At 38.2% G+C, this 27,812-nt stretch overlaps 2 protein-coding genes across 2 annotated transcripts; both read right to left on the reverse strand.

Annotated features, from left to right (window-relative positions):
• Positions 1-2,894: 2,894 nt before the first annotated feature.
• Positions 2,895-8,187, reverse strand: slc16a13 (solute carrier family 16 member 13). The gene is made up of 6 exons (XM_084108832.1): positions 7,997-8,187; positions 6,056-6,306; positions 5,814-5,957; positions 5,469-5,725; positions 3,925-4,450; positions 2,895-3,397 (listed from the first exon to the last, which is right to left on the reverse strand). Exons 2-6 carry the CDS (start codon positions 6,288-6,290, stop codon positions 3,045-3,047), a joined length of 1,515 nt encoding a protein of 504 aa, XP_083964958.1. The 5' UTR covers positions 6,291-6,306; positions 7,997-8,187; the 3' UTR covers positions 2,895-3,044.
• Positions 8,188-11,834: 3,647 nt separating this feature from the next.
• On the reverse strand, positions 11,835-19,368 carry bcl6b (BCL6B transcription repressor). Its single transcript, XM_084109384.1, has 12 exons — positions 19,248-19,368; positions 18,612-18,667; positions 18,123-18,327; positions 16,986-17,219; positions 15,139-15,285; positions 14,828-15,017; positions 14,443-14,663; positions 14,250-14,353; positions 14,017-14,157; positions 13,537-13,667; positions 13,313-13,450; positions 11,835-12,520 (listed from the first exon to the last, which is right to left on the reverse strand). Exons 3-12 carry the CDS (start codon positions 18,317-18,319, stop codon positions 12,371-12,373), a joined length of 1,653 nt encoding a protein of 550 aa, XP_083965510.1. The 5' UTR covers positions 18,320-18,327; positions 18,612-18,667; positions 19,248-19,368; the 3' UTR covers positions 11,835-12,370.
• Between the last annotated feature and the right edge of the window lie 8,444 nt (positions 19,369-27,812).

The raw sequence follows: 27,812 nt of genomic DNA on the forward strand, positions 1-27,812 counted from the left end.
ATTCATCAAAGAATCCTGAAAAATGTATATTATAAAACGGATAGTTCCAGACCTTGATTCTGATTGGTTGAGCCGCGTTCGAAGCCGTTGTAAATTATTCAACAAACATACTCCTGTGACCCAGAGCCATAGAGAGATGGCTCTGCTGTGACCGCATTACATTAGTATTACTGCGCAACTGCCGTTTATGATTCTTTGTTGCTTAGCAACCTCTTTAGAACTACATTGCTTGGCGGAGGAATAAATGTGATATAACGTTATATTTTTTGTTGCTGATGTTTATTTTATGAATAAAATTTATATTAAAATGAATATTTTTATGGAGTAACCGTTTTATAAAAGCAATAAGCACCTTGAAGCCGTGTTTTACAGTGGATTTAGAACAGCTGATATTATCAGTTTTCCAAAAAAAAAAAAAAAAAGTTTCATGAGCAGCAAATCAGCTGAAAACTCAGCTTTGATCATAGGAATAAATTACATTTTATAACATATTAAAATAGTAAACAGTTATTTGAAATTGTGATAATATTTCACAAAATGACTAAATTTGATCAAATAAATGCAGCCCTGGTAAGCTTAAGAGACATTTTAATTAACCACATTAAAGTCTACTTAACACAGATTTATTTGTTCCAATAAAACCCAACTGTCTTACCACACACTGCTCTTCCTGGAAAATTACAGCATAACAGGCACATGAATATCGGCTGGTAAAAGGTAAAACTACCCGATTGGCTCAGATTGGAAATTCCACTCAACCTTCCAACTAGATCAAAAGTCAACTAGCATTCTAAAGCTATAAAGCTCAAAGAAGCAGATGATGAAATGTTTAATGTCATTGCCCTGCTTTGGCAAACCAATGCTACTACTAGACCAACTGTGACTGAACTGCATGACTTTATAATGCTACTAAACTGATCCAACCTCAAGAAGAGTTTCACTTCTCATGCTATGCCAGCAAACTGAGGTCTATAGGCTAAGCTGCTTGTGTGTGTGTTGGTGTGTGTGTGTGTCACTTCTCATGCTATGCTTGCAAACTGAGGTCTATAGGTGTGTGTGGCCAATCTCAAGGCAATAAGAGCCTCTCACATGAGAAAGCAAAGTCTGGCAGTGACTGAGCTCATTGAGTCTCAGTCTATGAAGATTAAGGCTCACGTGTTTGGTTTTATGAAAAGTGTGTCTTTAAAACAGCATTACCGACTAGTATTCAAAGGGTTTTCTGTGTGAAGTAGAGAACTAACAAGGTTGAAATTAATATACAATAGTAAATCTCTTGTATTATGTCAAATAAAATGTTTAAACAAACAAAAAATGCTTTGAAGAACACAATTTGTAACACACTTTGGTCAATGATTCATAAGTGAATTTGTTTTTAGTCAGCGACCTCTGTGGATAAAGTATGTCAATATTCTGAGACCTTGAGCTTGAACATCACAGTGAAAACCCTTCGCATTAGGCAAAATCCCCATCATAAAATATTAAAAAATATGCACAGGTTTAAAGATATCACTGAAATACACAAAAGATGGAATTTGACCCCGAAAAGACAACATCAGCTGTCTCAGACAATGCAAAAGAACATCTTGAAAACATATTTCTCCATATGCAACACAAGAAAAGCTGAAATCAAGTAAATGTAAGTAAGTGTGTGTGAAAGAGTGAAAGAATGATGCTCTACCTTAGGAGCTGAACAGGATTAGCATTGCTACGTTAGCATTAGCTTGCCTTCCTGTCTTTGTATACTACTACTAGCCTCTAGCACCAAACAAGAAAATGTTTTGCCTTTATCTTAGCTTTTGCTTGATGTGACAACATGTCTGACATGTGATGACCAAGCAGTTAAAAGCTTGGAATTGAGAAAGTTCTTGCTAGCAGTAAACATGTTTGACTAGCCTTGAATACAAAACACAGTAGCCTAACTGCGATTAATAAAAACCACAAACCTCATTTCCTCCACCAAACATCATAATCAGATTCCTGTCAGAGAGTGCCAGAGGTCAAACATGACACCATAACTTACAATCCAAAAAATTCTAATATAATAAAAATAATATTTTATAAATAAATAGAATTTATACTTAGCATAGCATACTTCTCCAAAATAAAACAGCGTTATGGTGTCAGATAGTAATACCGTTGTATTTAATATACAGTGCCCTCCATAAATTCAGAAATGGCCAAGCAAAAGAGGACTTTTAAGACAATATCGGCACAAATCCTTATTTTGATTTTGCATTGACTATGAAAAGATATTTTATTAAATAAAAAATATTGACTTCTACAGAGCCCCAAAAGGGACATGGTGAGGAGGAAAAACATTAAATTTTTTGCGTTCCCAGACAAACTTTGCATTCACTCGCAAAGAACTCGAACGTTTTTTTGGAACGCAAAAACATTCGCCAGAGAAACCAAAATATTTACTAACAAAAATTTAAAAAAAAACTATAAAAGTATCTCAATGATACTAAAATAACACTGCACAGCTGCTGGTGTTTGTATATTGCCATTATTATATAATCAAAAATAACAGCAATATTGCTAGTCTTCAATGATAATTAAAGCTGCTTCATTACATTTAGGTCATGATAAGGATTTATCCTGATTGAAAGTTATACAATAGGACAATATTTGTGACATTAAGACAGATTTGTATTTAACTTTAAATAAGTTAGACTGATGCTTTTCAAAACTCAAAATCTGAGAACATCCTTTGGATTGTCTTGTTACTATCAAAAAAGAACTAGTAGCAAATGTCACCTATATATATATATATATATATATATATATATATATATATATATATATATATATATATATATATATATTATATATATATATATATACAAATATATATTATTTGGCATTGGGGAAATCTCACTAACTTGTACTTATACCACATTTTGCAGTAAAACTTTATAATTTCATAAAAGCATTTTGGCCAAGATTCCAATACAAACATTTGCCTATATCCTGTTTGATATAATGCAAATATCCTTTCAAAAACTAGCACTACCACAATTAGGTATAATCTAACATCACAAAAATCATAACGTTTCCTTTAAATTAGTCCGATGAATCATTTCCTGAGGTATTTCTTCTCGCTCTTGCTCTGGATGTGTAACATCTCTCTTAGAACAGATCTTTAACTCTTTTTCTGAGTGAAGCGTATCATCCACGGGGCACAGTTTCTCAGAAACAGAGTGGGAGGTAGTTGGTTTGAGCAGTCCATCTTCAATGGAGCAATCCTGAGACTTCTTCTTTGACGGTGATGGGGGTGGAGGGGCCGTACAAGACCAGAAATAGGGAAGAGTCATTGTAACCAATGTACCTGACACGAGGAAAGCACCAGCAGTGATGAAAGATGCCGTGTATGTCCCGGTGTAGTCCTTCAGCCAGCCTAGGAGAAAACAAAAATGGAGATGGAACAATCATTTCAATGCTGATTGGGAATTTAAAGAGCTGTATCAATGTAACTATTCATTTTCTTCTATTGGCCGACGCTGGTCATGTGTGTGATGCTGGCCAATAGTGAGCCTACGTTCTGAGCGCTGCGTTGTTACACTACGTGAACTCACTCAGAGGCCCACACAGGAGATATGAATAGTTGAATAAAGTCGTTATTTTTGGTTTTTTTGCACACAAAAAGTATTCTCATCGCTTGATAAACTTATGGTAGTGACTTGGACTATTTTAAACATTGTCTTTACTAACTTTCTGGGCCAGCAAGTTTCAACTACAGAGAAGCCTATGGAGGAGTGAGACAGCTCTCAGATTTAATCAAAAATATCTTCATTTGTGTTCCAAAGATGAACGAGAGTCTTGGGTTGGAACAACATGAGGGTGAGTAATTACTGACAGAATTTTCATTTTTGGGTGAACTATCCCTTTAAATATAATGATTGTGATAATCTTATGAGCTCCTACCAGACAGCGGTGCTCCCAGAAGCCCTCCAACGCTCTCAATGAGCTGCAGGAGACCGAGGGCTCCCAGCACTCGCTCGATGCCTACGATCTCCGGCAACACCGCGAAGGCCAGCGGCGTCATCGCTCCTGCACAGAACCCATAGGCCACACTGACAACCAGCAGTCCTGAGTAACTCACAGCAGCAGGAATGAGCATCAGAAACAGGCCCAGTAACCCAGTCCACACCACCAGCATGTGGGGCATCCGCATTTTGCCCAGATCCGAGGCCCAACCGGAGGCTACGCGGCCCACGATATCTGCCACACCGGTTACAGAGATCACAAAGGCTGCCTGGTACTCAGTGAAGTCAATGTTACGGCTGTGGGCCACCAGATGAACGTAGGGGATGAAGTAGCCCGCATTGAAGAGGGTGATGGCCACGGCATAAGTGAGGAAGCCTCGGTGTGAAAGCAGGGAGAGCTCAAAGCACTTGTAGATACGGGAGGGTAAAGAAGAGCATCTGTTGAGGTTGGTCGAGTTTTCAGTCTGAGAAAAGCACAAAAAGAAATTATTAATCACTGTAATATTAATATTAGGGGTGTAACGGTACATGTATTAGTCCCCGAACCGTCACGGTTTGGTGAATACAGTCAGTCACAGGCGATCCACACTCCAGTCCAGAAGGGGGCGCGTGCGGTAATGCAACGCTGTTTGCTAACAGCCATAACAGGAAAAAGAGCAGAAGAAGAGACGATCTATGCACCAACCCAAAACTAGAGTTCAGATGGCACGCAAGAGCTAGTAGCCTATACGCCGAGTTTCGATTCATTTTGGTGACGTGCTCCACAAACTTCACGGAAAGGAAACCGGGACGGCAGAAAGCAACATGCTGTTTGTTTTCTTTATTATACAAAAGCCAAATGTTTTGCTTTTATTGTGAGTGTACCCAAATAAAAAATAGACCATACAGTTTCAAATTATGTCTTACTCTTATCTATGACCATAAATGATGGAGTATTTTAAGTTGTTTCACTACAGTCCAGTGATGAAATATGCGTGTCCTGGAAATGGGACCTCAGGTGAAGTAGGCTCTTTTTCTCCTTCTCACTCATCTTTCCGTGATTTCTTGAAAAAGCCTAATATTAAACTTTGTGCATCCATTTCATTGTCACCGCAAGTTAATGAACTCTCACGCGCAAAGAAAATGACAGTGAAAGCTACACACAATACGTTAATCAAACCAAAAAGTTTGAAAACAGCCATTGTATTTTACTGGGAAGCATTGTTCAATCGATCAATTAGAGTAACAAATCAACAATTCCTTAATTTGGGGGGGGGGCGGACATGTAAATGCACCAAACTCGTATCGAACCGTGAGCCCAAAACCGAGGTACGTTCCGAACCGTGACTTCTGTGTACCATTACACCCCTAATACATAAAAATCATTTATTTTAAATAAAAAAAATTATATAATTGCATAATTCTAATATGTTTCAATTATTAATTGTTCAATTAATCAATTAATTAATGTAATTGTATTGATTTATATATCAGAGCACATACCTTTTCCACAACTTTTGGATTCCCTAGAGGTCGAATGAGAGCTCCACAAGCGATCATGTTGAAGCTGAGGCCTCCGAGGATAAGCAAGGCCCCACGCCAGGCGTAAACTTCCACTAGATATTGAAAAAGCGGGGAGAAGGCGAAAGAGGCGAGACCGACGCCTGTGAAGCCCAGGCCCATGGCTAGAGATCTCCGCATGGTGAAATACTGCATCACTGACGCAACAGTAGGGGTGAAGACCAGCGCCCAGCCTAAACCTGCCACCGATCAACATAGAGAGGAACAACACCAATCAGGATCCTGAAGTTGGCTAATATTAAGCACACTATTTACAAGAGCATCTACCTGAAATGAATCCCATGGTCATGTAAAGATGCAAAAGAGATGTTGCCTGGGAAGCCAGAATGAATCCCAGGCCTGAGAGGAATCCTCCCATCATAACAACTGGACGAGCTCCATACACATTACATGCGGCTGCAGCTACTGGACCTGTGTGCAGACATACGCAGTTAACACGTGCCAAGACAAAATGTGGTTTTACCATATTGTGTTGGTTGATAAAGACGAATTTGTGCATATGAACTTACTCATTAGCTGTTGCATGGCCAACCCAATGGATGTTATCCAAGACACTGCCTGAGCACTCTCATCGAAGTACTGCACAAACTCCACGAAGAAGACGCCCAGACTGCGGATGATCCCAAACACCAGGGCGGATGTCACGAAAAGAGACCCCACCACCACCCAGCCCCAACCCCCATCAGGTGCCGCCATCAGCGGGGACGACTGCTGCGTTTCCGGCCTCTCTTGGGGCTTTTCCATCTTTGCACTGAAGAGACTGATTAAAGAGACCATGATTTTAAAGTCTTGATTTTGTTTTTGGACTCTATTAGAAGAGGTTTTCATGCCCTGCCCCTTTATTTTTGTTTATGCCTTAGGCTGGAATTATTTAAATGAGGGAGATCAGAAACAGTGCTTACTGATATAGAGAAAAATAGTGTCTTTGTGCTTTGTAACTGTCTATGTAAGATCTTTTTCATGCTCAAACAGCAACATTACACACTAAAGAAAGTTGAAAATGAAAAAAAGTTTTCTGAAATGTTAGGCCTATATCTAAATATGAAAATTAGCTATTAGGCAATTAAATATGCACTAATTTGCATACATTTCCAGAAAAAAAATCTGAATTTAGCCAGGTTAAATAAAAAAAATAATTTTATTGACATATTAGAGTTAAAGGATTTTTCTTTTTATCACACCATAAATCTGAAAATACTGTCAGAAAATAATAAAATGGAATAAATGTTGTATAAAATCAGGCGAATTACATGTAAACCCCTCAGTAAAAGCCTTCAGAATATAGATATGAATAAAACTGTAAAGTTTGCTGTATGTAAAGGTGCTGAAATGGAGATTCAGTGCAGGAGAAAAAATAATAATTTAGAGAAAATGGCCTCTAAAGATATTTATTGTAATTGAAATCTACAGAAGCAAATAGATAAAGCAACACTTAAAAGTGTACTTTGAATGTTTTGTTTTTTTCCACTAGTTTGAAACAACACTTCATGAAAACCCAAATAGCCCAAAATTATCTTGATGGACAAAACGTGTAAATATCAAACTTTTGTTGATCACAGAACTTGCTTTTAGCAATAATCCAAAAGCCTATGGGAAAATCCTATTGGGTTTTTGTTGAAGGAACCAGCGTGATGTTAACTGCAGGTTGGCCTAATACCTGCACTATAATTTTTTTTGTTTGTTTGTTTTTACAGATGTTTATAATGTACAACAAAATTTGAGGACCTGTGAAATATTGTCAGATGTTAATTTGTGCTCGTGTACATTTATGACATTTATAACATTATGAAAAAAAAAAATATTTTAAACATTTTATTTCGTTGCTTGATATTAAATGTAAGTTTTAAAATACCGGTCTAGAGCATACTCGATCTCCGGATGTATAACATTAATTATTAGGTAATGTAAAAAATAATAAATAAAATCTGCTCACACGTGAAAATACGCCCAATGCAAATCAAACAACCATAATGGGTTATTAATAAAAATTAATTAGGTAACGTGACCAAAGCTAATATTCAGGAAATAACTCTTGTGTAGTAGTGACGTAGCTCACCCATTCAATCATGTGTCGCTAGCATTGTTCATATTTAGCACATGGGACTTTACAGTGTCAGTGACACGATTTATTCACGAATGTATGGCGTTAATATCGATCAATACAAACGCAAACACATGGACTTGATTTTGCAGACCAAATGTGTTGTTATAATTACAGTTAAGGCATATATTTTTATTGTGGACATACCACACATTATTTGGCAGTAACGTTAGTAGATATGTGTGTTACAATGAAACACTAAATATTTAAGACAAACAGTATGTAGCATTTTTGCTTACTGAATGACATATACAATCATTTGATAGTGCAAATTTTCGGAAAATATTATCCGTTTCAAAATGCGATTGCTTCAGGTGAATGTGTCCAGAACAGATCAGTCGTTACTCACCCATAACCCAATCACCCCTTTTCCTTTCGAGTCATGATGATTAGGTCAAATCATGTAAACATCTTCTTTTTAAATGCATAGACAACCGGTAAATATTGGTAAACACATAGTCGATGGTGATTTTCGACTCATTCATTAATGCACCTGCTGCTTGAATGACAGCATATACTGGTTTAGTTTCAGCGAAGCTCCGCCTCCAGAGCGCGCTCACGAGCTAGCATTTAAAGTTAAAAATGTTTTTCAAGAACATAGTCCTGCCATCGATCACTTTATGAACTACACGTGCAGTGTTAGGTTCCAGTAAGTCGACAATAACAGCACATTCAGCATTCTGTCATGCATTTAACTACTGTCAGTAAAGATTAACGTTATCTATGCCGGGTATGAACTAAATGCCCTCTAGCGACAGTTTCAGTTAATGGTTAGAGATATTATATCAGTTACCAAACACTTAAAAAATGCTAACATTTCTTAAAACAGCCCAGGGTTGTTTACTGGTCTAAACTGGTTTTAGACTGAAATGTCAAAAAGGTTCATGAGCAGCAAATCAGCTGAAAGTTCAGCTTTGATCATAGGAATACATTACATTTTAAAACATATTAAAATAGTAAACAGTTATTATTTCACAAAATGACTAATTTTGATCAAACAAATGCAGGCCTGGTAAGCTTAAGATACATTTTTAATTAACCACATTAAAGTCTACTTAACACAGATTTATTTGTTCCAATAAAATCCAACTGTACCACACAGTGCTCTTCCTGGATAACAGGCACATGAATATCGGCTGGTAAAAGGTAAAACTACCTGAAAGTCAACTAGCATTCTAAAGCTATTAAGCTCAAAGAAGCAGATGATGAAATGTTTAATGTCATTGCCCTGCTTTGGCAAACCAATGCTACTACTAGACCAACTGTGACTGAACTGCATGACTTTATAATGCTACTGAACTGATCCAACCTCAAGAAGAGTTTCACTTCTCATGCTATGCCAGCAAACTGAAGTCTATAGGCTAAACTCTGTGTGTGTGTGTGTGTGTGTGTGTGTGTGTGTATAGGCCTAATGTGTAAATATATATCAATCATACAAAATGCATGTCATTTTTTCATTTAATACTGTCCTGAATTAGATATAGTAATATATAGTGCCCAAGATGGAAAAAAAAGCTGAATATATAAAAATTACCCCGTTCAAAAGTTTACATACCGGATTCTTAAATACTGTGTGTCGTTTACCTGGATGATCCACGGCTGTTTTTTGTTTTTGTTGTCGTTTTTGTGATGGTTGTTGTTGAGTCAGTTAAACTGCCCAATGTTCTTCAGAAAAATCCTTCAGGTCCTGCAAATTCTTAAGTTTTCCAGCATCTTTTGCATGTTTGAACCTGTTTTCCAGCAGTGACTGTATGATTTTGAGATCCATCTTTTCAAACTGAGGACAATTGAGAGACTCAAACTATTAGAAAAGGTTCAAACATTCACTGATGCTCCAGAAGGAAACATCATGCATTAAGAGCCGGGGGGTGGAAACTTTTGGAATTTGAAGATCAAGGTAAATTGTTCTTAATTTGTCTTCCAAGAAACATGCAAGTATCTTCTGTTGCTTCTGAAGGACAGTACTAAATAAAAAATATATATATTAACACAAAATAAGATATTTTTTTTACATCTTCATCCTGTTCAAAAGTTTTCACCCCCCGCCTCTTAATGCATTGTGTTTCCTTCTGAAGCATCAGTGAATGTTTGAACCTTATAGTTATAGTTCACCCAAAAATGAAAAGTCTGTCACACGTCAAGCGAACATGTTTGAGCTTCTGTTTACCACGACTGATGTGTGTGTCCTTATATGTGAATAAAAGCCTAAATTCAATCTGTCCATCATATAAAGCAATCGAGTCTCTTCGGAAAAAAACTGGACTAAACCACTCAATTAATTTGGATTAGTTTTACGATCTCTTCATGAACTTTTTGAAGCGTCAAAGTGGTAGTTGCATAGCTGTCAATGGAGGGACAGAAATCTCTCAGATTTCATCAAAAAGATCTTAATTTGTGTTTTGAAGATGAATGAAAGTCTTACATGAAATTAATAATTCAACAAGTAATTAATGACAGAATTTTCATTTTTGGGAGAACTATCCCTTTAAGTGGTAAAACTTCCATACACAACTACACATATGGACGGACAGGTAGTGTGTGTGTGTGTGTGTGTGTGCGCGCATGGCCGGTTTTTGTTTAAGGCCGGAAACAGGTGCCAGTCGCTCCATTGTTCGTATTTCAGCAGCACCCGTAGAGAAGCTGAGGCACTTTAGGGTGAGTCGAGGGATAACAGTCATGAGCTAATCAAAGGAAGGAAGGGCTAAGAGGTGAACTCTTTGTTCTTCTAGGCTCCAAGAATCAGACAGGCATTGGCAAGCTAGATTTGAACTTGTAGTGAAACATTTGTATATGCTGCTTACTAAGTTGACTACTTTATAATTGTGAGACTCTCCCACTGTTCATGTGATTGTGAAGAGGCAGGATTGCATGAGAACAGCAGACACACACACAATAGCAAGAAATTAATTTAACTTTAATTTATATAAAATAGGTCTTGTCTTTGTCCAGCAAAAGAGCGCAATACAATTTTGTTGATATCATTATCCTCATCATCATCATCATCATCACTCTTCTTTACATGTATATTAGTTTGACTAGCGAGTCCTCAACCTGCTTAGACTCTTGGAAACTATAATACATCATTAAAATCTTGAAATGGCCTCTAAAAACACAAGTATCATTAAAAAAAAAGATACATTGAGAGTCTAATCCTCTACAAATTTTCTTCTTGTTACTTAAACACAAATAGGCTCCAGGCCTTTTAAATTAGTACATTACAATACTAAATAACTGGTAAATATGAATAACTAAGAGGTTATATTTGAGTTCGACATTCTGGTGATTGGACCAGAATGGATTCATTAACAAACAAGAACACTATTTGGGCAGAACAATTAATAAAGAAATAATAATAAATAAACAGATATTAAAATGACAGCATATTGATTAATAAAAAAATCATAACAAGTCATTTTTCTCTTCTTTCCCAAACATGCTTAATTCCTTAATTGCACTTCTGTTCTTCTTTATCCGTCTTCCCTTCATAATCTTTCCTACAATCTTGCAGAATTCCACTTATCACTAATTTTTACCTTCATCCAGCTCTTACATCTCCAATCTGAACTCCTAATAAACATCTTCACACTCTGCCACAAACCATCTTTAAATCACAACAGCAAAAATAATCTTACATATCCTTCCATAATGTAGGCTACTGAACCATTTTCACTTCACCTGATTCATTTTACTGTCTTAGGGCTCGTTTCACACCAAGGACGATAACTACTATAACGATATAGATAAAAATATAGTTCTAAAAATTGTTCTAAATATAAAAGAATAGCAGAGTTCACACCACAGCTATTAACGATAACAATACCGTGACATGACGTCGATTAGCGATAAAAACATTGACAGCCAATCAGAATCCATCCTGCTTTCAGAGCCCGAGCATTTAAAGCGACAGACGACAAAACTGCAGAATAAACAGAACGATATTGTGCGCTGGTTTGAACGCTAATATAGGTTTCGTTATAGTTACCTTCATAGTTATTGCTCTTGGTGTGAACAAACCTTAAATCCCTATTCGGATGGCAGTTGTTTCTCATGGGTATGTCTGGAAAAATAAATTTGCATGGCTCCTCCTCAGTGATAAAGCTTGAGCATTCAAATGGTTTAAATGGTTTTCTGTCTTGCGTTTTATCTTTCCAAATTATGTTGGTTTTTTTTGTGTGTTTTTTTTTTTTACCAATGTGGAAATTAGCAGGAATTTTTTTTTTAACACAACCTCTTATTTACATGAGGTTAACATTTGACCTGGCTGGATACTTTGCCGACTTGTAAAATGATTAGTCATGCTAATACACAATTCATTTAGTGTTCCCCCCTGAGAAACAATTACAATCTGAACAGGGCTACATACTTACTTTTTGATGCATATGCACCATTTCCCCAGCCAATATGACGACAAAATACTTGTTGCAACAGCATAAAATATGATTAAATAGCATGAGGAAGAGAAAGTATGCATAGCAAAGCAAAATAAATAATAATATTTTAACAAATAATAAAAGTAACAATCAGCACATCTAGTGCAGGAGTGCTGCATTCTTGGAAGACTACATTCATTGGTATATTTTAGTCAAGCTGTCCTCGAATGCAGCACTCCACCTCTTTAAACTCTTTACAATACTGGTTCATAGATCCATCAATCTTCAGCCTAAACGTTTGGATCTTCAGAGTGAGCATTTAGCTACGGTGCCTGCGATGTTGACCGTGTCCCTCAGCCAGCTTGCAGCAGGGTGGGTCCAGGTTGGTACGGGTCGGTCAGAACCTTGTAGCGGATCTTGGTGTTGGTGATCGCGCCGTGCTTCTGTCTCAGATGGAGCCTCAGCTGGCTCTTATGACGGAAGTGCAGGTGACATTTCTCACACTGGAAGAAAAGATTAGAGCAGTGAGTGAGATTTCAGCATACCTTAATTTAAAGTTGTAGTTCATAAATGTAAAAAAAAAAAAATTATATAAATGAATAAAATATACATATTATACAGGCCTACATCAGATTTGCTGAATGAAGTTAAACCAACTTGTTTCTCGCTAATTTTGGGATGCTGATTCCAAAAGTAGTGTCTGTTTTGCTCGAGCATTCTCAAAAAATATGATATGCATTTCATAGCATTTTTGCAATCATTTTGGTGAAGAAGTCTTTGAATCATCCCTTAATCACCAGGGGCCAGTTGCATAAACATAGCCATTGTGTTAAGACTGTGTCTTAAGAACTAGTATGACTGACTAGCAGTTAGTTAGGGGTAATCAATCTTACTTTTCGGTAGCAAATTAGACCAATCTCGATGTATGAAATATGCCTAATCCTCGATTTCAAGGTTAGAATTATGGACAGTGACAGATGTTGTCTGCTAAATCTGTGGGAGTTTTACACAACATCCAAACAGCGACATAAAATGACAGATTTTGAGATAAAAAAAGCTTATTTATTTTGAAAATGTTTTTCCACTCCCTCGCAGAATGTAAGGTTAAAGTCATCATGAAATCAAAATTGACAATTCTTGTTTCTCATGGAACACTGCAGTATACATTGCATTCGTTCATGTGCCCTCGTAATCTTAAGAGATTTTTAAGGATTCAGGGCTGTGTTTTAAATATGTGTATGTATATATATATATAAAGATGTATGTAAAGAATGTATATGTTGAAATATACTGACGCTGTACGGCTTCTCTCCGGTGTGGATGCGCAGGTGGCTCTTCAGCGTCTGCAGGTGTCGGAAACGTGTTCCACAGGTGTTACATGGGTACGGCTTCTCTCCGGTGTGGATCAGAACATGAGCGCGCAGGTGAGCGACCTACAACACACATCATGCATTTTTCAAGAATATCATTTTAAATGCTCAAAAATAAGAATGATACATGCAATCCTGCGCAGATGTACCTGGACAAATCTGGCGCCGCATGTGTCGCAGCGGTAGGGCTTTTCTCCCGAGTGGATGCGGGAATGAGTCTTCAAATTCGCGGGCCGGTTGAACTGCGCCCCACACACATTACAGCGGTAGGGCTTGTCTCCTGGAGTCAGCGAGAGCATAAAAGAGATATAAGTCAGTAAAAATATTAACTTTATTTTATATAGTGCATACATAAATACATAAAACAGATAATCTAAAAAAATAAGTTCCACAAGCATAAGTTGTACACTGTAAAAAAATATTTTCATGTTTTATTACAACTTTTTTCTTTTGTCAAATCAACCTAGATAATTAATGTGGTTCAGGTAACATAATATTTAGAATTTCTGTTGATTAAACCAAATTTTTAATTTCGATGAACTTAAAATTTTAAGGCAACCAGGTAACTAACTTTTTTAAGTTAAACCAACAATATATTTTTTACAGTCAACATTAGTCATCCGCCTCACCTGAGCAGGAAGGCTTTGTGTTTGTGCCTTGATTTCCAGTGTAACTGAGCTGTGCAGAGAGGTTCTCAAACTTGATTGGATGTTGGCCCAATAAAGGATTCTGATTGGCTATTTGGGTGCAAACATAAGGACTGCAGAGACCTTTTTAAAAGGAAGAGGATGAAAAATAAGATAAGATTGTTTATTTTTGTAAGCACAGCTATTCATAGTAAAGTTAAGAGATGCTCACTGACCTTTATCCTCACTGATCGAAAGGGCCAGGGGTTGCAAACGACGGTCCACAACATGATGGGGATATTTTTGCTGTGACATATTGTATGGAAGATGCAAAGTTTTCCTAGAAGAAACAAAACAATGGTCAATACATTTTTAATCAGTTACATCAGAAGTTCTTTAATCAGTTAAGTCAAAAGAGACTAAACACACCTATTATTCATTCCAGGCTCCTCCCCTGTCCAAATGTTATTTGCTGTTTTAGGATCTTCCATCCTATCACTGACAAAGGGGGCGTGGCTTTGTGCTTGACGCTCCTCTCCAGGCCCCTCCTCCTTTATAGGTGTGGCACACAGAGGGTTGAGGACAATATACTTGTACTTCTTCCAGTTGCAGGCCTTTGGGTCAGGAGTTGGTTTAGATTCAGATCTCTTCTGTAAGGATGAAACATTACAATTACGCCAGTTAGTCCTACCCTCTGCCATGACACTTGTTTAGAGGGGGAGGGGAGGTTAACGTATTAAAGATTAAAGACTCCACATGAATTTTTAAAAATAATAATAATATGCACAGATAAATCATTCATAAACATGCACACCTTTAGTTGAGGAGAGAGACTGCAGCCGCTGGACTCAGCAGGAGAGTTGGGCTGCCCGCTGGATTGGGAAGGACTGTCTGGGGATGGTGTGGAGGGGGTTGGAGGTGACGATTCCTCTAATTTTAGGGTCTGAGACTTGGGGATAGCAATCAGGCCTGGATCCAGCGAGGCAAAGCTCTCACCTGGAATCCTGTAGATACAGTTGATGTATTTTATAAACTTTTGATAACCATTTTTGAGATGGGATATAGTGGAAGTGTTAAATGCATTCAAACACATAATATTAGACATTCCCTGTATAAGCCTTTTACCTGGCTCGGTCTGGGATGGGATCTCCTGCCTCAGCATCGGGCCTGGAGGGGGAGGAGAAGATGGTGGGATGAGCAGGTGGTGATCTTCCACCGAGAGGCGCTCTGGAGGCTGGCTCCATCAAAGAGGGACTCACAGTGATCCTTTCACTGCAGAGAAAAGAACCACCTTTTGGTCTGTTTATGCATCATGAAAGTGAGATGGGAAGATAAAAAATGTTTCAAAACTTTGCATTCTCTCACAAAAACGATCACGTTCCCCTGAGAAACTTTGCGTTCCCTCGCAAAATTTATTGTGTTCCCCCGAAAAACTTCGCGTTCCCTTGCAAAAACGATTGCGTTCCCCCGAGAAACTTTGCGTTCTCTTGCAAAAACGTTTGCGTTCCCCTGAGAAACTTTGCGTTCCTTTGCAAAAACTATTGTGTTCCCCCGAGAAACTTCGCATTCCCTTGCAAAAACTATTGCGTTCGCCCAAGAAACTTTGCGTTCCCTTGCAAAAACGTTTGCGTTCCCCTGAGAAACTTTGCGTTCCTTTGCAAAAACTTTTGCGTTCCCCTGAGAAACTTTGCGTTCCCTTGCAAAACTATTGCGTTCCCCCGAGAAACTTCTCGTTCCCTTGCAAAAACGATTGCGTTCCCCCGAGAAACTTCTCGTTCCCTTGCAAAAACGATTGCGTTTCCCAGAGAAACTTTGCGTTCTCTTGCAAAAACGTTTGCGTTCCCCTGAGAAACTTTGCGTTCCCCTGAGAAACTTCGCATTCCCTTGCAAAAACTATTGCGTTCGCCCAAGAAACTTTGCGTTCCCTTGCAAAAACGTTTGCGTTCCCCTGAGAAACTTTGCGTTCCTTTGCAAAAATGTTTGCGTTCCCCTGAGAAACTTTGCGTTCCCTTGCAAAACTATTGCGTTCCCCCGAGAAACTTCTCGTTCCCTTGCAAAAACGATTGCGTTTCCCAGAGAAACTTTGCGTTCTCTTGCAAAAACGTTTGCGTTCCCCTGAGAAACTTTGCGTTCCCCTGAGAAACTTTGCGTTCCCTTGCAAAAACGATTGTGTTCCCCCGAGAAACTTCACATTCCCTTGCAAAAACTATTGTGTTCCCCCGAGAAACTTCGCATTCCCTTGCAAAAACTATTGCGTTCGCCCAAGAAACTTTGCGTTCCCTTGCAAAAACGTTTGCGTTCCCCTGAGAAACTTTGCGTTCCTTTGCAAAAACTTTTGCGTTCCCCTGAGAAACTTTTGCGTTCCCCTGAGAAACTTTGCGTTCCCTTGCAAAACTATTGCGTTCCCCCGAGAAACTTCGCGTTCCCTTGCAAAAACGATTGCGTTCCCCCGAGAAACTTCTCGTTCGCTTGCAAAAACGATTGCGTTTCCCCGAGAAACTTTGCGTTCTCTTGCAAAAACGTTTGCGTTCCCCTGAGAAACTTTGCGTTCCCCCGAGAAACTTCTCGTTCCCTTGCAAAAACGATTGCGTTTCCCAGAGAAACTTTGCGTTCCCTTGCAAAAACTATTGCGTTCCCCCGAGAATCTTTGCGTTCACTTTGCGTATTAAACATTTTAATAATCTAAAGAACCTTTATCCACTCCAAAGAACTTTTTGCGCAATGGAAAAGTTCCATGGATGTTAAAGGTTCTTCATGGAACCATAAATGCCAATAAAGAACCTTTATTTTTAAGAGTGTACAGGCAAGTTGTTGCATCATATTGTTGGTTATTTGCATAAAGTTAAGCTCTGTTTAAATTTGTAGCATCATTGTCACTCATGTCACCAGAATTCTTTGCGTCGTTTTTTCACTGCGAATCGCTGTCAGTGTTCTGTGTGCGCTACCTTCTCTGCTTTGGTGTTCAGTCTCACCTGTGCTGGATAAATGCTCGGCAGGTGTCTGCGACGTGCTCCATCTGCAGGTAGGAGGCAGCGGCGAGCACTCCAGAGACTGTGCGGGGCGTGAGAGGGAGGCAGGAGGTGTACATGAAGTCCAGCAGCAGAGACACGCTGCCTGAGTCCAGGCCCTCCGGCAGGGCAAGAGAGAACACCCGCTCACCGCAGGCACCGGCCGCTCGACGAGAGAACAGACTGTAGAAGAATCCACTGTGGAAAAACAGATGTGTAAGGAGAAGTAACGAAAGTGGGATAAAAACACTTTCAACTGACTGCAAACTCTGACAAACGTGGAAGCCCATTTCCACTCAAATCATGCTTTTGTAAATTATATTTATGATATGACATAAAAAATCTAAATTATGAGACACTAAATCATAATGACATTTTATCTCAAAATCATAATTTTGTCATAATTATGATGGGGAGGAAATGAAATTATGACTTAAAAGTCTTAATCATGACATTAAAATGTGAGATTATGACAAAAAGTTGAAATTCTAGCTTGAAAGTCATAAAAAGTCATATTTTTGACTTTATTGACAGTCATAATTTTTTATTTCTATCTCATAATTTCAACTCTTTATCTCAATTATTAGATAAAAAGTCAAAATTCTGACTGTCATAAATATGACCATTTCAGAAATAAGATGTTTTATCATAATTTCACATTTTTATGTCATAATTTTGGCATTTATGTCATAATTTCGAATTTCTATCCCAAGTATGAGAAAAAGTTAAAATTATAACTGTAATAATTTCTAATGTTTGTCATAATTTCACCATTTTAATCTTATAATTGTGACTTAATTTGTCAATAATAACGGTTTATGTCATAATTTCGGCATTCTTTGGCGGATGTGGCCTTCCATACAAAAGCGTATCTCTTACAATAGTACAATAGTACAATAGCTACTTGTGAAACAAAAGCAGTGTGTGCCGCGGGGCTGAATTTGATCATGCAGGACAGGAGTGAGCTAACTGTCTACAGAAAAAAAAAAAAAAGCAAATCTTGGCACAAACAGGAAAAATGGCGGAGGGGGGCAGGAAAGAAGAAGTGAGGGAGGGCGGGAGAAAGTGAATGATCTGGGCTGGCACTCCCTGATGCCCGACCTGCATGCGATGAGCACGGCGCAGTGCGCGCGCAGCGTGGCGGAGCCCACGAGCAGCGTGGCGTCGGTAAGGATGTCGCGATGCCGCAGCTCGTTTAAGTTCAGCAGCACGTCGTTGGAGTGGCGGGTGAACTCCTTAATGTAGCCTTTCTTCACCTCCATCACATGCGGGCTTCCGTATTCCTCTTCCATCTGCATTTATTTTGCTATTTGATAAAGAATATTATAAACATATTATTTTCTAATAATTAAGCTCTACAGATAATATTGTTGCATTATATTCCAGTTAGCAAAAAATTATTGAAACAATTAAAATATGTAGGCTATTGATATTCAATAAGGCTGATTTAATATGTATTTACAATATATATATATATATATATATATATATATATATATATATATATATAGTCTACTTATTTGAATTATGATCCTGTGAAGCTTTATAGTAATCATAAAATATGTTTAGTAAACATAAGAATATTTTTACCTGGCAAAATGAGATTCAGAAGCATCTATTTGGGGAGGCCAGCTCCCTACTCGTACCTGCCATCAAAAAACAAATCATTGTAACCCACATGCACCAAGTTTAATAACAAGTAAAAAAGTAAACATCTTTAAAAAAAAAAAACGTCATTTTATGAACCACTTTACTGATACATCATTCTGCAAAACCATGAAATATCATGCACAATAAAAAATGTGATGCACTGACTATTGCATTAGTTCAGTTAGCAGCGGCAATATTTAATTAGCAAATCAGTAAAACTTTATAAAATTGAATTATTATAAAATTACTAAACTCCAGACAGCCTTTTAAAAATTAAACACATCAAAATAATTCAGAGTAAAAAAATAATAATAACTGCAGGATTTGAGAAAAAATGACCACGTTATCATTCATTCATTAGTATTTTGCCTCACCCCCTAAAACCTCATTCATAACACCTCCTTAGTTGAGCATGAGGATGCAAAGGGATTTTCCAACATTTTGCAGGTGGTTTGAACATCAAAAAGTATAATCCAAAGCATCACATTTTTGAGAAACTAAAATTTGAATTCAAGTACAAAATATTTGTCTGCAAGAAATATCTATACAATATAGATATGCATTAAAAAGACTCACCCCGACCAGCAGGGACGAGAACACACACCGCCCTGTTCTTACAGCTCCTCTCTTCTGATCCCAGTTTCACACACACGGTCTAGACTCTCTCACTCAAACGTGTCTCTGGAAAACTGACCGGTCTGACCTAAGAGAGAGTATCCTTTATAACGCTGGTCAGGAAGTCTCATTCAGTCAGGGTGTTTATTTCCTGTGTTCGTTGAGCTGCCTTTTCACACTGCTCCCAGGTCAGTTTTGTGGCGTTTCTTCTAATGACTGAATGCGGGATCTCGATGGTCTCTGATCAGGGTGGGAAAACCCCATCCCGAATCCTCTTCTCCACCTTCCTTACTCTGCCCACGCGCTGGAAGCTCAGCGGGAAAAGGCTCCAGGCCCCCGTGTGTCAGTATTTATAGTTGTGTATTAGAGCCCTTTTGTGTTTAAGGATGACAGGAAAATGGGTAGAGTGCTTTTTGATGCATGGTGCGTGTGTTTTGTAAATGTTTGTATGGATGTGAAGAATCCAGGGAATGTTGGTTTGTGTGTGTGAGAGTGTGTCGTTGCGTGGGCTTGTGCACATTGTCAACGGGTCAGAAGTCCTGTCAACACTGTCCAGGAGTTCAGCAAACCAAAGCAAACTCGCATGACCCGGTGTCTGTCCAGGACGAGGGAAGTTGTCTTAGAGGAAGTTTGCGCAAATACATCAACTTCATTCTTATGGTTTGCCATAGGAATCATCTGACAAGCTTGAGTCCAGTGATAATGCAAACATAAAATCAGATTAGGACTGTGCAATCTAACGCTGTAATATGTATTTGTAAGTGAACTTGAAAAAACTTCATACCATAGTCTCAGCTAAATTTATAATATATATGCATTAAAAAGGATTGCAGGGAGTCGACGAGACCCCTGAAGGTGTCCTGTGGTGTCTGGCACCAAGACATTAGCAGCCGATCCTTCAAGTCCTGTAGGTTACGAGGTGGAGCCGCCGTGGATCAAACTTGTTGGTCCAGCACATCTCACTGATGCTCAGTTGGATCGAGATCTGGAGAGTTTGGAGGCCGAGCAACACCTTGAACTCTTCATCATGTTCCTCAAACCATTCCTGAACAATGTGTGCCGTGTGTCAGGTGCTTTATCCTGCTGAAAGAGCCACTTCCACCAGGGAACACCGGTGTCATGAGGGGATGTATCTGGTCTGAAACAATGTGAAGGTTTGTGGCACGTGTCAAATTTGCATCCACATGAATGGCCGGACAGGGTTTCCCAGATCACCACACTCCCTCCACCGGCTTGTCGTCGTCCCACAGTGATCCTGGTGCCGTCACTTCCCCAGGTTAACTGCGCACACGTACATGACCATCCATGTTATGTCAAAGTTTCGATGCATGTGTGTGTAGGCGTTTTTGGACGGTGGACCATCATAGACACTCAGATTGGTCAGGGGCTACACATCTCCATTCGCAGAAGAGTGTATAACCATCATTAAAATGTTGTGCGACTTTGTGTACATACACTGTTACATCCCGTATAAGGACGGGCTTGGCAAGCGCTTTTGATGATGGTAAAAGGAAACCAGCCCCAAGCGACAGATCACCAACGACACAAAACTAAGTTCCACAAAAGTATAATTTATTTAAAGTGGAAAGAATAATTAAATTAAGGAGCAATGGCTTCAGGGTGCCCCAAGGCCAAAACAATAAACAAAATAAACTTATACACAAATATATATAAATTACCTAATCAGGGAATAAACAAAATTACAAAGTAACTTCCCTAACTCCCTATAAATAAACAAATCACAAACAAAGTGAAAATAAATGGCAGGACACCCCTACGCTCCTAAAACAGATCCAAATTTAATCATCATAAACAAACAAACACAATAAACTGAAGGTTTTGGGATCTGCCGACGGGAGGAGGAATCCGGAGCTCTTCACGCCAACAAGCCAATGCCAGAATGAGCTCGCCATCTTCGGTAAGCGCCGCCCTTTTAAAAGCGGCGAATCAGTAGATCCACCAATCAGACTCCACCGATGACAGCCAATCCCTGCACACATATACAAAACAACACCCACAGAAAACAGATACCTAGAATCGTAACATACACATTCACATGTCTCTTCAACACACAATTTGAGGCATCATTCATGTCCATAACACTAGAATTGCAGGATGAGTATTGCACCAAAGTCAATCAACTGACTTTTTAAGGGGTTAGTTGTGGCCTAATGGTTAGAGAATCAGACTTCCCAGACAGCAACATAGTGTCGGGCCCAGATCCGGCCCACATCTGTTACGCATTGGAATCCACATGTACCAGATGTGGTCCGGATCTGGGCCGACACTATGTTCCTGTCTGGGTTTTAACCCGAAAGTTGTGATTCTCGATTCTCAATACCGTCAGGAACCGACTGAGGTGCCCTTGAGCAAGACACCTAACCCCCAATCGCTCCCCGGGTGCTACAGCATAATGGCTACCCACTGCTCCGTGTGTGTATGTGTGTGTCCATGGTTTGCAGTCTGTTTGTGTGTGTTCACTACTCACTGCTCCTAAAGTGTGTGCACTAACTTGGATGGGTTAAATGCAGAGGACACATTCAGAATATGGGTTACCATACTTCACATGCCCCTTTCATTTCACTTTCTTTCCAATCTAAGTAGGCCATCTCAAGTGAGTCTGGAAGTTAACTTCCCATCAGTAATTTTGTGTAGACTGATTTAACCAGGTTGCACAGTAAACATGGCCTAAACAAAGTGCACAACCTTTGTTCAGACCAAAGATAAGCAACTCAGCGAATGCAGCCAGGTCAGCAAGTACGGCCAAATTAGGCCTCACCTGCCTCTCTCAAGGGTTGCCGGAAACCTCTGTCTGGCTTCCTGTGACAGGAGAGTGTGTGTGTGTGTGTGTGCTTTGGGAAGCTTGTTATGGGCAATGAGCGGAAGGAAATAGGAGAGTTTTAAAAAAAAGTGATATGGGTGATATCCCTCTCTCACGACCGAAAAACAAGGGACACCTAGAGAAATGCAGCCCGCAGATGTGCAGGAACTGTGGGACACCCCCTCGCTCCACAACCTGCCCCCCCCCCTTAAGGCTTCCTGTGAGACACACACAATTACACACACACACACAGGGATGAAACGCCTGCGCAGGACATCCGTCAATAAAGCAGGCAGGAGAATGAGACAGGGGATATGGGGTTCATGTAGGTCTCCAATAGCTTAAAAACAAGCGGAAAGTTACCTCACCTTCTTCACTCATGGTTTGTGGAGAGTTTGGAGGGAAAACTTACCAATGGCCACAAAGACACAGACAATTAAGTCTGTATGAAATTCTGCTCCTTAAATATGCTTCAGGTTTCTTCAGTTCAGTGTTTACTCTTTTATCATCCACCAGGCGATGATTGCTTGATTGCATGGTCAGGATTTTTTTTCGTTTATTGCTGTCAGCTCATTTTTAAATGGTGCATACTAATTTTCACTAAGTTTTTATGTTGCGTTCAATTCCTCCTACTTTGTTTTTCCATTTATTGACTGACAACTGTCATGTCCTCATGTTGAGACAAATTGAAGTGCAGAGGCGTGTGTGTGTGTGTGTATGTCTGTGTGTCTGTGTGTGTGTGTGTGTGTGAACATGATGATTATTGTAGTTATAAATGCGAGTGTGCATTTACTCATCTTTTGGACAAAAAGAAGATTCAATATTCCTCAAAATGAATAAAATCAGTGAAATGCAGAATCAGAATACTATGCAAACCTCCAATAACTAAATATGTTAAATAAAACATACATTTAATTTCACTTTATTGACCAATGTACTTCTGACCTTCAATGATTCAGTTAAACCATAAGCAAAAATAACTATAGATTGTTTTTGTTTTTTTATTGGTAAAGTAAGTGTTAAACTTTTTTCTCCTGAATATTCTTGCGTTATCCAGAATAACAGCAGCTGAAAGGTTTGTTTGAGCCTCTACTGTACACGTGTGAATCTGCATTTCCTTCAGCCTGAGGCTTATTATTTCACTTTTGGTGTGAAAGGGTCTTTACATTTGCCCAAAAATATAACTTTTTTGCTATAAAAAAAACAAGCCCAGTCCTGGTGAAAAAAAGTAACGCAAACGTAACGTAACGCATTACTTTTCGCGTTACGAAAACGTAACGTTTGTCCTTTTCTAAAAAAGTAACTGAGTAATGCAATTAGTTACTTTGTAAGGGAGTAATGCAATATTGTAATGCATTACTTTTCAAAGTAACTTTCCCCAACACTGATGATTTCAAATATGAAATTTAATCGTATGCAAAGTGTTGAGAAGTCATTATGCAATTAGTGAATTCGTCGTTTGTTTGTGTTCAAACCAGGTTCAAACATGCACTGTGTGTGTTAATGCGAGTCGGAAGTATCTTTTGGACGAGGGTGTTGAGTGCGTGTGTGTGTCCGTGCTCCTATTTGTTTTGATGTTGACTGGATCAATTGTGTCTTTGGTGTGAGGGGAAAAAGAGAGAGAGAGAAAACAACATAAGAAAAAAAACAGAGAGGGAGATGTGGGTCTAGGCGACTTCCAGGCATTGTGCGAGCAACGGAAGAGAGGGGGCGGCGAGGAAAAGTGAGACCATTACTAAACGAGCTCGGCCAATTAACGGAAACCATCCAGTCTGTCGGAGCGTTATATAGATGAGATCCTCAGAGCTGCGTGCCTCGGCTAGTGTCCGGCAGCACGGCTCGAGAGGGCTGAACCTCTCTATTGTGATTCTCAGAGCTGGATGTGACTCTCTGATGAGTTTATGGAGCTGCAGCCTATAGTTGAGTCACTGTTTAGTCTTTCTAATAAGAATGAATCAAGGAATGAAAAGGTGGAATAATGTTGTTTTGACAAAGATTCACTGCACTTTACAATAAGGTTTCATTTGTTAACACAGTGTAAAAAAAAGTTGCTTCCTTAAATTTTTAAGTACAATCAACTTGGATGTTTAAGTCATTTCCACTTAAATTACATTAAATTGACTTAAAAAATGTGTTGAATCTTGTATAACATGAAAAAGTTGAAGTTGAGTTCCTTAACTTATTTTGATGAGTTGAAACAATGCAAAAACATATGTTGTCATAACTTATTGATCATATTTTTTTTTACAGTGCACTAGTGTTAGTTTATGTGAACTATACTATAGGCTACATCAGCATTTACTTATCTTAATGTCAATTTTCACTAAGATCAGATCATGCTATAACACACATGTGATTAATGCACACATGTGAACTAACACAAACAGTTTTAGATTTTTTTACTAATGCTAACAAATTAGAGCTTATTGTAAAGTGTTACCGATGCACTGAAGATTTAATTTTTTTAAAGATAGTTTAATGAATTACTTTATTTATTATGTGGAACACAAATAAAGATATGTTTTGATATTTTTTTGGGGTCCAGTGTTTTAAAAATAGGGTCCAGTGTTTTGTTGGACCCCACTGACTTTTAAAATCTCAAAATACACCATAATATACATATTGATTATTTAAGCTGCAGAAACAATGACTGTATTTTTAATAAACTGCCTCTTCCTGCTGAAACTGAGAGATTTGGACATATAAGGACATGCTGTGAGCCTATCCGGTGTGGTGTGTGGATGAAGGGGGATGTTTGTCCTCTTGAGGAAGGTGGAAGGAGGTGGGGAGACGGACAAAAATGGACAATGAAGAAAATTAGGATGTACTGAAAAGGGTCACAGGTTGAGAATGAGTGAAATGCAAAAGCAAATTCATATTGTTTATGCATGCACACTACCGTTCAATAGTTTGGGGTCAGTAAGATTTTTAATGTTTTTAAAAGAAGTCTCTTATATGCACACCAAGGCTGCATTTATTTGATTAGATATAAACTAAATACAGTAATTTTTGGAACAACTGGTTTTCTATTTAATATATTTTAAAATATATTATTTTAAATGTTGTGCATATTGTAATTTATTCCTGTAATGAAAGCTGAATTTTCAGCATCATTACTCCAGTCTTCAGTGTCACATGATCCTTCAGAAATCATTCTGATATGCTGATTTGCTGCTCAAGAAACATTTATTAGTTGCAAAGTTACTTATAGTCAGTATAATGTCTGTTGGTGGAGCATTAAAATAAAATGTTAGCAGATATTAAGCAGACAGTCCACTAATACTCTAATGAGAGTTAGTTGACATGTAGCAAAGTGGACCATTGAAATAAAGAGTAAAGGCAGTAATAATGTTTCAAAAGATGTCTATTCAGTAACACTCACTTTTGATAATTTGAATGCATCCTTGTTAAATAAAAGTATTAATTTATTTTAAAAAATCTTCTTCACCCAGTAGTATATGTGTGTGCTTGTGCATGTGTGAGTAGTTAAGATCCCTCAGATCTGACCCTACTGAGTCAGACATGATGGACAAATCTCAAAGACAAAATATATGTAATAATAAATAAATAAAAATAAACCATGAATGAGCCAGAAATTATTAACATTCCAAACCCCAGAAAAGCTCAACGAAAATAAGACTGTATGTGCTCCGTATATAGAGAACAATGTTTCTCTTAAAATACTGTGCCAGGATCATTAGATGAGCAGCCAAGTAATCAAGATGTTTGCTGAATTGTCTGCAGCTAAAAATGTGGAAGATATTTCAGGTCATGAGTTATTCTTTCATAACCAGCACACGGCTATTCATAGAACCTTTTGCAACATTAAAATTACCAGCGAAAGATCTTAGATAAATTCTTAAAAACAATACTCTATTCATATCTCTGTCAGCAAGCACATATACCTCATTGCAAAGTATTTTTGAAGAAAATTATGCCAAGAGCAAACTTTTGTAATATGCATTTTCATTGTAAACTTCACTACTGTAAAGGGGTCACGACATAAGTTCATAAAAAACAAATTTTCCCCAAATTGTCAGTCCAAATGGAAGTCTCAATATAAACCCATTTTCTTGTAGTCCAAAGTACACTGATCAGATCTAGATCTACTTGTGGATAGATTCATGTTTTGTTTTTTCTGAAGACTATTAACTTTTTCTATATCTAGAAATCTCTTGATGAAATATTCTAAGAGCAGCAATGACAGTGAGATACTAGAGAGATGGTGGGAGGAGGTGAATGGGTGTCTGAAGTGTTCCCGATCTGGTCTTGGAAGTAAAGTGACCTCTGAAGGAAAAAGGGAAGAGAAAGATAATGGTTCAGGTCGGCCATTTCCCCTCAAGAGCCGTTGAGCTTGGTCCGATGGTCACGTAGAGTTTCCGACAGAGGGTGCTTCACGTGCCGGCCTGGAGGTGAGAGGTATTATCAGGATATTAATAGCAGGATATTAAAGTGAAGCACAGAGTGTATCATAATGGGTAAGTGGTTATTGGAGAGACCAAGACCGGCAATAAATTCTAAATAAAGTCTGACACACAAAATTTTAACGTGTACCAATTTTTTTTTTTTTTTTTTTTACAAAACAGTATAAAATAATGTGATGTGAGATGTTATATGGTTTTGATGATTATTCAGTTGCTTTAGCATTGGCTGATTTAATCAAACCCATTGGCTTAACAATAGATTATTCAATCAAAATGCAACTAAAGACAGCTAAACATTCCTTTTCGTTTTGAGAACAAGTGATATGCCCAGGATTAAGTTACCCCAGGCGATAAATAAATCCCTCATCTGGCACCATATGTCAGTCCAATATGGGACACACAGCATGCATCCCAAAATATGCTCCACAACTCCCTGAAATTTATGGCAAGCCAATTTAATATTCCTTTAAAATAAATAGTAGATTTTCTGTAGCACTTTCTTGGCTAGTATCTTTTTCAGTTTCACTAGATACTATCTTTAGAAAAACAATACTTTTTCATCTGATACTGCAGTTATTCCAGATGTAACGATCTATTCAATTAATCACAATTATTTATTCATCACTCACAAGTAATCAGTTGCTAGTTGCTCCCAATAGTGACAAGTAACTACGATTTGCACATGTTTGTGAATGAAGTTTCTTTAGGGCCAGATTTACTAACAAACCCTCTTTTGGCTTTAAAAAACTACTGTCAGGATTTACTAAAGACGCGGTGAAAAATTAGTGCTGAAAAGGCGTGGAAGTGGTTATTTTTGCGACTGACCTTATTAAATATTTAGACCACTTATATTATTGATTGCTATGAGGATGTGAAGAAAGTGTCAAGGAGAATAACAAAAAGTGTTTATAAAAAAATTCCCTACTCTACCTTTTTTTATTTTTATTGAGAACATTATATAAACAAAAAAGGAAATAGTCAAGAAATGGAACAAATAAACGAGAAAAAAAATATTAATAAAAAAGACACAAGACTGGGGTATATAACTAAGCATAAAAAATTACATATCAAAGGAAAAGATTAAAACACTTACATATTCCAGTTGTTTGAGAATACAAACTATTCCTATTGTTTGAGAATAGCCTTCTTGTTACACGAGTCAGAGATAGTCCCAAAGTAATGTTGTACTTCAGTAAGCAAAACATAAAAAAGTGGTTTCTGACCTGAAAATATATATTTTTTTTTTTTTTACTCTACCTTTAAATGTCGAAGGAGCTTGCC

Source organism: Abramis brama, assembly GCF_963993115.1.
Source record: "Abramis brama genome assembly, chromosome: 3".
Classification (NCBI taxonomy): domain Eukaryota; kingdom Metazoa; phylum Chordata; class Actinopteri; order Cypriniformes; family Leuciscidae; genus Abramis; species Abramis brama.

What these genes read in the sequence shown, in the direction of transcription:
- bcl6b (XM_084109384.1), bottom strand. Translation starts at nt 18,319, where the DNA reads ATGCAGATGGAAGAGGAATACGGAAGCCCGCATGTGATGGAGGTGAAG. An exon ending in CGAGCATTTATCCAGCACAG is followed by an intron (nt 15,286 to 16,985) that starts GTGAGACTGAAC and finishes TTTTCTCTGCAG; the next exon opens with TGAAAGGATCACTGTGAGTC. An exon ending in GTCTCTCTCCTCAACTAAAG is followed by an intron (nt 14,664 to 14,827) that starts GTGTGCATGTTT and finishes TCATCCTTACAG; the next exon opens with AAGAGATCTGAATCTAAACC.
- slc16a13 (XM_084108832.1), bottom strand. Translation starts at nt 6,290, where the DNA reads ATGGAAAAGCCCCAAGAGAGGCCGGAAACGCAGCAGTCGTCCCCGCTG. An exon ending in GACCATGGGATTCATTTCAG is followed by an intron (nt 5,726 to 5,813) that starts GTAGATGCTCTT and finishes GATCGGTGGCAG; the next exon opens with GTTTAGGCTGGGCGCTGGTC. An exon ending in TCTGGGAGCACCGCTGTCTG is followed by an intron (nt 3,398 to 3,924) that starts GTAGGAGCTCAT and finishes GTTTTCTCCTAG; the next exon opens with GCTGGCTGAAGGACTACACC.